Genomic DNA, 13,147 nt, shown 5'->3' with positions numbered 1-13,147 from the left:
CAGGTGAAAGGTGTTAGGATAAATCTGATGAAAGCAGTCTCTTTTCGCATTTCCCCAATCTCCTCTAAGATTTAATGTATGCCCTGCAGCAGAAGCCAAACTTCATATGTTTTTTTTTTTTTCCCTCAAAGTTGGCCATGCAAATGAAAAAATACCTTGGCTAATTATGCCCAGTGAGTTTTAATTTTAATTATTACAGTCCCAGGCTGGGATTGAAAAAGCAAACACTTAATATTGCATTCACCTCCACATAAATACCTGCAGTGCATTGCAGAAAGAATGATAATAATAGAAAAAAAACCCACACCACCCACAATTTGGCATCCATTCTTTTCATTTTCTCTAGTATCCCTATTTTCAGTATTTAATGTCTTCTCTGCAAAAATTGTAATTATTTCATAGTCCAGATTATATTTTTTTTCCCCAGGAAATCCTCTTATGATTCCCTTCTTGGTTTTATAGCAATGAGTTGGATGTTTTTAGATCACACTCCTTGAATTTGGATGCTGATCAAAGCTGGGATGAATTGAAGACATAAAAAGGGCTGTCATCTGTCCTTTTTTAAAACATTTCTGATTTGGGTAAATCTCAAAGTAGATTAGAATATTGCCTACCAATATGTCCATCATCCAAAACAAAGCATTTAATCTGCACACCTTCAGGTGCTGGAATATCTGGATCTTTTTCTAGAATTGTTCCATTAAATGCTACATACATGAGAGGCTGTCCTGCCTAGTTAGAAGGAGCTGATGGTCCAGGTTATAGTTCTTATGATCTTTTATGTCACCTTAAAAAGATCACTTCAGCGCTGTAAGTATTTTCCTCCTCACCTTTTGTGTCTCTTGCTGGTTTCAAGTGTAGGCTCCAGTGGACATGTTTACAAATAGCACAGGGCACACTGAAGCTTCATGTCTCCTTTCAGTTTCTATTTTAATTAAGGAAATTATGGACAGATTTTCAAAAAGTTTCCTTTTCTTATGCTTGTGTTGGTACTTTGCAAAACACTGACAATTTGGTTTGTGTTCATGCAGCAACAATTACAATATTTTTAGAAACGTCTCTCTCTTTTTCATCAAATTTTCCTTACAGAGTTTATCTTTTCCCTCTTTCTCTGTAGTAAAACTGAAGTGAAATAGTGACGTGGAAACGGAAGGGGCAAAATATCTTAAATCCGAACTATGTTACATGACAGGGAAGGAAAAGGTGGAAAAGGCTTCTTAATGACTTAATCCCTTGTAAAGATCAATATACAGTGTGGAAAAAATAGTCTTAAAATATAGAGGGATACATAACGTTCTATGAGAGTTGAAGAACCCCTTGGGTCCTTCCCAAAAGTATGCACCTGCATCACCAATTAGACCTGCTAACTAATGTAATTAAACCATTGCAGGTAGCTAATTTTGGAGTGTGAGTCTTGGAAACCTGTCAATAATACCACACAAATTTTGGAGTGGAAGGGCAGGATGCAGAAAAACTGAGCATGATTTTAAAAATCCAAACCCACAAACACCTAAACCCTAGATGCTGGAATTAAAGTCTGAAGACCATCCTCCCTTATCTGTTCTAATGTTTAAACCTAGCTGGGTAATGCAGGTAGTGACAGAGCTTCCCTCTCTGACAGTTTAAGAGCTCACTGACAATGGAGGGTAATAAAACCACGTAGAAGAATTCCCTGCTCTTGGACTGGTATATGAGCTTTGTGCTGTCAGGTGGGCATGGTCTGTGGTGGTTATAAAATAAGAATATGTTTGTAGAAAGCAGTCTCTGTAAAAACAGGCAGTTACAGTGGAAGATGCTACCTTTGAACAAGGAGTTTTCTGTCCTTTGTGATTTTTTTAATGTGAATGAAAAGGAATGTTTAAGATTATTTGGACAGTGCCATGAGTTGGTTTTGCCTGCCCTGCCTTAATTTAAACAGTTTTGTTTTCCCTGACTTTGTTTCATACATGCAAGACCAGCTGTGGAAAACAAAAATTCAGGCCCATGAAGGGTGCACTGGTCTTTAGAAATACTGTTGCAGAGGAAAATAAAGATGGATTCGTCTGCCACACTCACATCACCGCATATGGATTGGAGACAGATCATGTTTTAATTTAGTCTTGTTCTTTTCCAGATAAATCTCCTTTACCTGATGGCACTGCAAAGTGAATAAGAACAGTGCTGATCTGGTCCTTAAAACTGTGTTTAGTAAATGCTGTAAGGGGTAACTACAGAACTGGTTTGAGCAGGGTGGACTCCTTCCTATAACTGCAGTGACTTGTGCATGTGGGAAGATGCTGGAGCTGGAGATAGTTTTTGTCTTTGATACAGGGTGGAGGAGCTTCCCACTAGCGTTGGAGAGGGGATTTGCCCTGCATGAGATCCCTGTGGAGGAAAAGGGCAGTTTGAAGGTTGGTAGAGGGCTATTTAAGTGGCTTTTGGAATCTAGCTTGAATGTGGAATTGAATTTCTGGGGGGACCTGAATAGAGTTCACCTCCATTGCTATTCCTTTAGAGTCAAAATTCATGGGATGTGCAACCCCATGGTAAATTAAAGGCCTGCTACAGGGATGCATGTAGGATATAATATCCTGTCCTTGTTTGTTTGTTTGATTTTTGCAGATGGCTTTTCTGCTTTTGTTTTGTAAAACGATGAATTCTAAATGGAACAGCTGTCTGTACAGGATGGTTTATTTGGTTTTTTTATTTTCAAATTTATTTATATAAAATCCTTTCTGTTGATGCCAAACCAAACTGTCAGCACATTTACCTCTATTAAAAATGTAGGTGTTCTAACAACAAAGCAATCAAACCTTTAAAAAATGCCTTTTATCTAAGGCATAGATAACAGGCTCTTTTCCCTTCACTTGTGCTAATCCCAGCACAACCTCCTCCCACAGTTCTGTCCCAGCCACAAGCTGGAGGGCAGTTGGTATCGATGGTCAGATCTTCTGAATGTTGGTCGCACAGTGGTGTGCAAGTACAGAGTCTGAGGAGCAAGGTGTCCAACAACAGAAATAATACAATATTTTAAAGGTTTAGACATCAAGTTGTGCAAATCACAGAAAGAAGAAAAACTTATCTTTGTAACAAATTCCTTTCCATCGTGGAAAAGAATAACAGTCTTTCTTGATGTTACTCTTGTTCTGTTAGTACTCCATGACTTCACAGAATGTAATAAAATTAGGGAAGAAAATGTAAATGGCTTAAAGACCCAAAGAAACTAAAGTGTACCACAACACTTTTTTAAAAGTTGTTGAGTATTCTAAACTTGCAAGAGGAGAGAGAAGTTGAGAGGTGTGGTGATGAGGAGGGAATGTGTGTTGAGGAAAACCAAAGAAGTGGAGAGCATTAACCCTTTTGCCACCTATCTTACCATTGGGTTTACTCTCTCCCTTCCTCCCTCTGGTTCTGGTAGTTCTCTTTTCTCTTTTTTGTTAAGGATACCTAGCCCACTATCTTGCCACAAATGGACATCCAGGGGAAAATAAGAGTGGGTTGTGCTCCTGTGGTTCTTTCTTTTCCAGTGTTCTCTGATCTTTATTTGTTTTCCCATTCGTAAATCCCTGAAGTTGTTACAAGTTGTCTATGTAGTAATTTTAGTGGATTTCTTTTCAAAACACTTGTATGGTCTCCCCTTGAACTCACTTCTTGTATCTAAAATAACATTTGGCGAGGAATCTCACAGATTTATCACTCAGCAGAGCAGGGGAAAAATCCATGATGTTGCAGTTGGCCTCAATCTGTTGAATTTAGTGGAAAGACATCATTTTACTGAAGCAAAGTACAGGCTGTTACAGTAACACCATGAGTTTCATCATATATGTATATATATGAAGTCATCCATGTTAATGTTATATTTTGTTAATTATACCTGAACTAGCTGCAGCCCATAAATAGGAAAACATGCTGAAATAAAATGAATTTGAGGTAATATTTAGGCAAATTCTTTCTTGATAGAAAAACTTCCAAATTTCATGTGTTTTCTTATTTTGGCATTGTTGAATTTTAGGGACGTAGTGGTTGTCTCAAAATTATGTGTATTGACAGTGTTATTATTCAGGGTGTGTGCTTCTTTTTTCTTTCTCTCATAGTTCCTATTCTTCCTAAATAAAGAGGAAAAAAAGAGGAGTGGTGCAAGGCAGGATGTGTTGTGCTGACTATAACAAAATCTGAGAGGTGCTTACTGAAAGTACTGGGTTTATTTCCAGTCAAGTGTAACATCAAATGTGCAGAAGTCTGTCAGTGTTCCTACTCAAGTAACTTTGTCATTGTTATTTCTTCATCATTCCCATCAAAGGGCCAAATTTTGCCCTCTAACTTCTATGCAGTTTGTCCTTTGAATTCAAAGGAAGTACATGCACAATTTTGGAGGTGAAGATTTTGTCATCTAAGGACAGTGAATGCTTTTGTGCAGGCTCTGCGTATTGCTCACTTAGATGGCTAAGGTGTGTGTTTTCCAGCTTGGCTAAAGGAGGCAAAAATTTATTTGCTTCATTTATTTTTTTATAGGGTTCATTCACCAAGATATATTCTGTAAATTAATCTGGAATCTGGAAGATAGAGTCCCTGGTCTGTCACAAACTGTCTTAGGCAAATCATTACATTTCAAAGTGTCCCATTTATGATACTTGCAAAAAAATGAATTGATCTGTTTGTTCATTTCAATTGCAAATAGGTCAGGAGTTGCCTGCTGCAGATTTCTAGCTACGAAACCTGCTATGATACCACTGCTTTTTTTGGTAAAATTGCTTGATTCTACTAGAATGCAAATATTAATCTATATTTTAAATTTAGAGGTATTTAAATCCTTCAACATGAGGATCCGGGACAGTTAGCAAACGGAACAACCCGTGATCTATCCATATGTTGATTTATTTTCATCATAGCTATTTCTTAATTTTGAGTTCTCTGACAGGGTAAATTTTGCTTCTAATGAAGACACAACTGCTCAGTTAGAATGGGATTATGGTAATTATTAGAGTTGCAAAGAAATTTGTTTCATAAGCTCTTAGAAAGGTTAGTTATCTGACCAAAAACAAGATCAATGTGGTTGGTGCTAATTAAAGCAAATAGACTAAGGAATAAAAAAGGTTTAATTCTGAATTTATGAATATCATTAAAAGCTTAGGTAGCTTGTTTGACTTGCGTTTTGTGCATTATTGGGGGACGAAAAAGTGTCTGTATTTGTAAGACAAGTAGAAATGAAAAGTGACCTTCAACTCTGTAAAGCCTTTAAAAGGAAACTGTTTTAAGGGAATAAATGTGGCTAAGCCTTTGATGCAGGCCTTTGGCAAACCACAGATGACTAATAATTAGCTCTACTGCACTGGGTTAATTAATAAAAGGTAGCTGAAAATAGGCAGAAAGCATATTTGTCCATTACAGTGATGATGTAAGTTATGTTAATAACACAGTGCTGTTCTTTTTACTTCTCCAAAGAGCTTTTCTAACATCAGATGTTTCTTGTCGCAAGCACCTCTGTGGTGTAAATATAACTACTGCTGTTGTACAGGTGATATGAATGAACATTTATCACTAAATAGTAGATAAAAGTAAAGTTGATGTGCTGTGGGCAAGGACAGGCATGACGAAAGCACAAATATGAGCAAATCCACTCATACAGGCAAAATTCATATATACTGCCATAGAGCTGTTGAAACACCGTGCTGCTTCTGCAGCCTCTGGGACCAAAGCTGTTGGGGAGTTCTGGTTTGAGGGACATGGCACGGTCCTGTAGAGAGTAGCTGGGCGTAGATGATGCAACAGCCAGTCCTTTGTGCCATCCTGTAGGCTGGTCTTGTTTTCTTCAGCATCAGCCCAAAGCCTCTAAATCTCTCTTCACTATTGCCACGAGGGGCTGGCTGGCTGGGTTGTCACTTGTACCAGCAGGGTGTTAGGCTCTGGCAGATGATTTCTGACTGTACCATTAAAGCCCAAAATCTCATCCCTTCTCAGACTTCCTGCCTTGTAAATACAGAGCAAAAGCAACAGGTTTGGCCCTCCCCTGTGTGTCTTTCTTGCTTTTAGAAACAAAGTGTTCTCTGCAGCACTGGAAAAAGCTCCCTGATGAGATAGAAAACCAAGCGTGTCTTTCCCATTGTCTTTCCTCATTTTGTATTTGAACCCAATCATTAATAGAAGCCATAACAATTATTTTTATTGGACCAATACATGTTATAATTGTTTTAAAAGGTGTTACAGATATTTATCAATAACCTAGTTTCTTCTTTAATTCCATATGTCTCTAGTATTTGAATAATTAATATAATAACTGAGTAAGCATTAATAAAAATAGTATTTTATATGATCTTTATAATTTTGTGCACAATGGTATAAATAGAGATCAAGTAGACCTGAGTTCTAGAACAAGCCCCAGACTCACAGTTATACAGGTGACTGTGTATGTATGCACTTCCTTGCAATACAGCAGGCTGAGGACACAGGAGACTGATTGGCCTCTATGTGCATAAACAGGTTTCTTGAGTTATCAGTGTTTGGCAGCTCTAAACAGCCTTGGTCACAAGTTAGTTTATGAATGCTTGGCTGATAGTGCTCAGGAGGCTGGTGAAGATGATGGTTGTTAGTGACATACAGGTTTTCTGCTTACATGCATGAAATGTGTTTTAATTGTAAGGATCCTTGGAGAAGCAGGTTGAAAGCCATAGTTGAAGGCAATATGCACACTTAAGTGCAAGAACATTTTCTAGGGATAAGATGAACTACAATAATACCATGTCTTCAGCGAGTACAAATCTAGGTAGCATCAGTGACTTCACCACTAGCACCACTGACAGATCTGGGCCATAAAAAGGATTTTGAAGCTCAATTTACCACAAAGCAAAGCCTAATGGAGTGCTGGTGTGTAAGATACAAATTGATTGCCTGCTTTCTATCCACCCACCCATCACATAAACAAGTTACTCATTTTTCAAAAGTCAAACATAAAGTGTAAAAGAGATTATCTAATATTCAGTAAGGGGGGGAAAAAGTTCAGGGAGAAAAGGCAAAAAATGGAACAATGTCTGTTTCCATTTAGGCTGATGTAACTCCTTTGCACTGCCTGCGTTTACAGCAGCGTAGTTCAGATCAGAATTCACTTGTTGTCCTGGAGATTGAATTTATGTCTCACGGCTTTTGTTTCTGTTCACTTCCCAAGCTGCGTGATGTTATGCCTCTTTCTTCTTTTAATAATTTGCTTCACGATAATACTTTATAGGCATACCAACTAAAATGAGGGAAAGAAGAGAGGGTACAGAACTCATAACTGAAGCATACTTTTCCCCTCGCTTCTGAGATTGTCATGCTGTTTGTGTTATCACAAATGTAACTTAGACTAAATCTGATAGCAATGATGCCTGTTTCATCAGAAAACAGAGGACTATCCTTTGAAACAAGATTTCAAAAGCATTTTCACCTGCTCCTTGTCCCTGTCTGTGCTCAGAAAGTTTCTGACACCTTAATTGCTAACAATGGAGGAGCAGTGGGGTGTTGACTGAGAGCAGCTTTACCTACGCGCAGGGTACATTGATGTGGCTGTCCACAGGTGCTGATATTGGAAGTGAATCACATAGCAGAAGAATAAATAATTATTTTGGGTATTACACAGTGATTCAGCCCTAGGAAGCTCTTGCCTGAATGTGGAGTTGAGACAGTTATATAATTATTTTTTCAAGCACATATTTTTTACATAAATGTTTATAATTAATTGATACTATTTTTTTAAAAACTCTCTCCAAATAGATGTTTACCCAACTACTGTGAGCACGGAGGAAAATGTTTTCAGTCCTGGACCACCTTTTACTGTGATTGTAATGATACAGGCTACATGGGAGCTACCTGTCATAACTGTAAGTAAACCCACATGTACAGTGTTTTGTACTACAACTGGTACATCAAGGTGCACATAAACTAGAGAGGAGCTTTGAGAGAGTTCATATCATATTATAGGACGTAGCATGTCCTGACATGAACCTTGTCATGAACAAGTCAGGAATTGGGTTGGAAATACACAGAAATCCATTTGCAAATATGTATGTTTCTTGACAAATATTATAGAGAAAACAAAACCAGATTATTGTAACTTATTTTCCACATTTTTGGAGAATCTTTAATTCATTTATGTTACATACACATTGTAGATACCATTGGTCATTAAACATTTAGTTGGAGCTGAGCTGGGTGATTTTAATATCTGTTTGGGGCTGTATGCTAATTTTGGTACCATGGGTTTCTTTGGGTTTAGATTATCTGAAAGTTCATGTTGCCAGAACCCAGTTTTCAACAATTTATATTTTTGGAATTTTTCTTGGCTATTATTTAGTCTGCTGCTATTAGCAAGGATACAGTATCTGAAACAGTGGCAGTACAGGAACGATTCAGCTACTGAAATCCACAGTAAAAGGAATATTAAGGTGGTTAAAAGTTTGTTTTAAAGTGTCACAGTAGAGGCACAACATGCTGGGGATTCTAATGAAAAACAGAGGAGAGAAAGGGGAAGCCATAATCAAGCCTGTTTGTATAGCTGACTAAAAGGGAAAATAGTTAGAAAATGAAGGCAAACTTCCTGTTCTATCACTTGAAATAAAGAGAAAAAAAAAAAAAGAGTGAGTAAGAATAACAATTCCAGGAAGACAACTATAACCACTCCAGGTATTTGATGAGCACTTGGGCCACAGCTAGGATCAGATTGGTGAGAGATGCTTTTTTTTCCCAGCTAAAAAGCAGGAAAGAAGAAAAGGTACTTAGTGGTTTGAAGCTGAGAATATTCGCAACCCTACTGCAATTCTGGAGACTTTAATGGTTTGCTAATTAATGGTGAAATCATTTGTGGTGTGGGGTCTGCAGCTGACAGGCTGTTGAGAGGTCTATTCATAGATTCATCACCTGAACTCTACATTGTAAGCACAAAGGAAGCTAAGGGTTTGGTGCAGAAGTTGTGCCAAGCCAGATGAAGGATGGAAAGGAAAATGCTGAGTCTATAGTTTTGAAAAGAAGTTTTACTTTTTCTGTAATGTTTTTGTCATTCTAAAAGGCATCACCCCTCCTCAAAACCTCCAAATCCAACCCAGAGTACATGCAATGATTGAGATCATAGCAGAGTATTTACACCAGCTGATGGTAGGTACAAAACTAGGTGGCTAAATCAATTGGTGAGAAGGGAGAGGCTCCCTGGGGAAGGAAGAGGCATATTGTTATTGACCATCAAAGGCAATTGGGGACGCTGACCTCTAGGCCACATCTGCCCTGTCATATTAGCTTAGGGCCTGAGGCTCACTATGTACGTGCCAGCTCAGTGTGGTTAGTGTCCAAAGGAGACCATCTCATCACTATGGAGGACTGGTTCACGACTAGTTTTCACCATAGACATTTGCAGGGAGCTAGTGAAGCCTCCTGATTCTGTGTACTCGTGTCTGTACTCTCAAAGGCATGTTCATAGCTACAGTTATTTAAGGTCCATTGACATAAAAACTACTCTGAAACTTTCTCATGTAGATCTTGTGTTAAGACTTCCCAGCAGATCAAGCTGTGCACACATGTGATGTACAGCTATTCAGCTGCTCAGCTTATTTACAACCATATAATCAACAGCTAATTTGATTCCAGCTAGATTGTAGAGTCAGCTGCCCTGTAAGCCAAGCAACACTGATAAACAGCAACATTAGTTTGGAGGAGTGCATTCATGTGCTTGAAATGTGTGATGAAACCATTTCAAAGGTAGCAGGCAAATGCAGACTCTTGATAAGAAACATACAGAACAAGAGACGTTATCACTTTCAGGTGATAGCGGTTGACGTACAGGAGTACCTTGTACCAGGTGAATGAAAGCAGCAGATTTGATCACAGCATAACTCGAGAATATCCTCGATGTACAGGCAACTCTTCCAATCATTTAATTCAGTGTAGTTCTATCAAAGTAAAAGATCTAATTTCTTAAGGTTTGAAATATTATCTCAACAGATTTTGATTTTTACTAGAACACTCAGGCTGACAGGCCTGAAACAGAACTCATACCATTTTGGAGAGGCCGTTTATTTTATTAAACTGCCCTTCAGACCCAAGTCCATGCAGCCACAGTGGAAAGATTTAACTGGCAATCTACTGCAAGTCAAACATAGTGTGAATAGTTTCATTGTCAGCTGGACTTCTTTTCTGTCTGAGTTGCATCAGTGTATTTTTCACCTCTTTTTGGTGTGGTGGTTATAAGACATGGGTGCCACTGGTTGAACAATATAAAAAGATCCATTCTTTGTCTTGCTTTCAGGAAGAACTACATAACATACTTCTACAAAACAGAATTGATTTATGTTTTACCAGCTGAGACTGGGTGACCTTACCATTCTAAGAACTGAGATCTGAAGATACACTGTCCCTAACTTACTGTCATAATCTGTAAAGTGTTGAAATAAATTTTGTGTTTGATACATAAGCAATCTTACTGGTTTCTTCCAAGTATTCATGGACCACACTAGATCCTGCTGTGAGGAGCAACTAACAACACAGACTGTCCTTTCTCCAAAGAGTTTGCAGTTAAGTTTCTGAGGGGGGAAAAAAAAGGCTGGCACAGGTGATGTAGTGCCAGAAAGTCTTTAACAGCATCATAGTTGGCAGTTTCAGTCTACCAGGTACATAGTTATTGCTAGGCTTTCTTGTAGGCAAAAATCATAAGGCAGAGATAAATAAGTGGAAGAAATTGAATGCTTGCATGCATGAAGGGATGACATGGGAGAACACAATCATTTGCTTGTTTTAAAAGTATAAGGCTATGGCCAAAGGAATTTGACATTTTTGACAAGGCAAATGCCAGAATCATAACAAGTAGATAGGTTGGGAATATGCCGTAAAAGCAAAAATACATAGTTTACATTTGATGCAACAGAGACGAAGTAGACAGTGGCAGGGCAGAACAGTAAGCTGATAGAAGAAACAGCTGGGACAGTGTTTGTGTGAATGTGTCAGATATGTGGGACAAGATTTTGTCTGTTATGACTGAAAATGGGTATAGTTGAAATTCAAGATGTGTGGATGAAGCAAACAGGTACATCTCAAGACACATACAAAGAACTAGCTAGATCTAAAGATGGTCTTAATATAATTTTCCTAGAGGCAGTCAGTTTTCTGCAAACCTCAGCTACCCTTCTGGTTGCTCAAAGTCCCTTCTAATCTTGAAAGCTCCTAAATTGTCACAGGAGGTGTGGCAATCTACCTGATTCAGATGAAGGTCCACCACTGAAAGGGGAGGGGCGGGGGGGCATGTCCCACTAAATAGCTATTCTGTGGCAGACAAGTTTCACCCTGAGGTCTCATCTGGTCCTGCTTCTGTTCTCCTCTGAACATAGCTGTAAATACAGGCAAAATCGTGCTAAAACCCGCTGGTGTTTCCTGGGTTTCAATAACATATGGAAGAGCCTGAATGTTTTCTAAACGGGTTATTTCTTGCAAAGCTTATTGCCAGATGCATAAGTCCATTTCTCTGTTTAGTCATGGCTAATCCTCCTTCACAAGCTGACACAATGGAATGTTATCAATATCTTCCAAGTCTTTTTTTGGATTTTTAGGATTTTTGGTTGATTGGTTGGTTTGGGTTTTGGGGTTTTTTTAATTTTGTTTGTTTGTTTGTTTTTATTTTTCTTCCAGTGTAGAAAGTGGATTTGGATTTATCTGTCATCATTCCAGCTTCCAGTGCAATTACCATCATCTTGCTGGCTAGTCACAGCACTGTTGAGCAGTTGTGTTTTCATCTGTGTACTATTTGTAACTGTGAAACTCCAAAGCATGTATCAGCGCCTTGCTATCACAAATGCATGTGAACATGCAATTTGGTAGGAAATTTAGAACTTGTGCTGATTGTCCCTGGGTACCCATTTCAGTACCTGCATTTTGGGAAATCTAGGAGTCATGGAATAACCCTGTATGATATTAAGCCAATGGTAGGTGAGTTACATTTGCTGGTGTATGACTTTTTTGTGCTTTAGTTTCTCCACTTCTTTTGGGAATAAGATCCAATTTGTAAGTATATGATCTATAGCATCTATTGAAATGGTACGGGTTCTTTCCTTTGAAACTACTGTTTGCTTACTGCTACTTGAGCTGGTAGCTAAGACAGTGCTTTGAGGATACAATCTTATCTCAAGTCTGTAAAATGCATGGTTTTGCTTTTTGGTTTATCTTTTAAATGTGCTTCACACAGCTTGCATTTAAATAGGTTGGAAGATTAGCTTGGCTGAAGCCTTTTTAATGATAAAAACTTTCCCCTTTTCTGCAGTGTGGTGGGTAGCCTACTGATCCAGCAGGTACTGGAGTAGTCTGATATAATGTAGATAGATAGGAAAGGATAATTTATGTAATCACATGTGTGAACCATAGCAAAATAGATAATAATGTATTTGTTTTCTGTTTTCTTTTCTGGATAGAAAAACTGATGTTGGTACACAGCTTGGGAAAAAGGCCTGGGTGGGATTCAGCTCTTTTTTTTTTTTTCTCTCTGATACTGTGACATCTATTCTGAGATAGTGGTCTGCTCTTTCTCTATATATATAGCAGAGTGTGAGCTATTTTCAGAACTTGGCAAATCTTACTGTGAGGTGTGTTGTCCATGGTAAGTTCATGGACCACCTCTGAAACATGCCAGTGTTTGTCATCTATAGAGGGAGGCTGTCTTAGCTTAGACATACAGTAGGCAACTGAAGCTAGATCAGAATTATAGGGTGAGAGAGAAAGAGAAACAGAGGGACAAGAGTTACAGGTTATATTTATACAAAATATTTTTAATTGAAAGTTCGTAGTTTAAATCCTGCATAGTCATCTCTCTCATAGTGTTTGTAATTATCATCTCATAGTGAAAGCAGTAGACCAGTGTAAAATGGCCCTGAGATACAGAATGTTATAACTTTATTGCAAGGTAATGATTAGTAATCTTCTCTATGAGTTATGTTAGTCCCTTAGAAAGCCACATCTTCCCCTTCTGTATTTCTATTATTTTTATATATATGATAGTTTTCAGATGCCCTTCAGTCTTGGGTATATTTTTTTGTTCTAAAGAGGGCTGAACATTGAGGTAAAAGATGATGAGAAATATAAAATAATGGTTTTATTCTTCATGTTCAGGGGAAGTCAACATGTCCCAAAGCCTTACAAGCTGATAATTAGAAGAACGTAATTTAATTCT

General features: G+C 38.2%; 1 protein-coding gene across 2 annotated transcripts in view; it reads left to right on the top strand.

The window, feature by feature from the left end:
• The window catches only part of CNTNAP5 (contactin associated protein family member 5), a 296,701-nt gene that overhangs the window by 174,651 nt on the left and 108,903 nt on the right, over positions 1 to 13,147 (top strand). For both annotated transcript variants that reach the window (XR_008748523.1, XM_055812801.1), the window contains exon 11: positions 7,723 to 7,829. Coding sequence is in view for 1 of the 2 variants with exons in the window: in XM_055812801.1 (XP_055668776.1) it covers positions 7,723 to 7,829 (107 nt within the window). In the remaining variant the exon portion in view is untranslated. The remainder of the gene's footprint in view (positions 1 to 7,722; positions 7,830 to 13,147) is intronic.

Source organism: Falco peregrinus, chromosome 8 (assembly GCF_023634155.1).
Source record: "Falco peregrinus isolate bFalPer1 chromosome 8, bFalPer1.pri, whole genome shotgun sequence".
Taxonomy (NCBI): Eukaryota; Metazoa; Chordata; class Aves; order Falconiformes; family Falconidae; genus Falco; species Falco peregrinus.
Note: the sequence above shows the minus strand (reverse complement) of the source record. Positions and strands in the feature narration are given on the sequence as shown.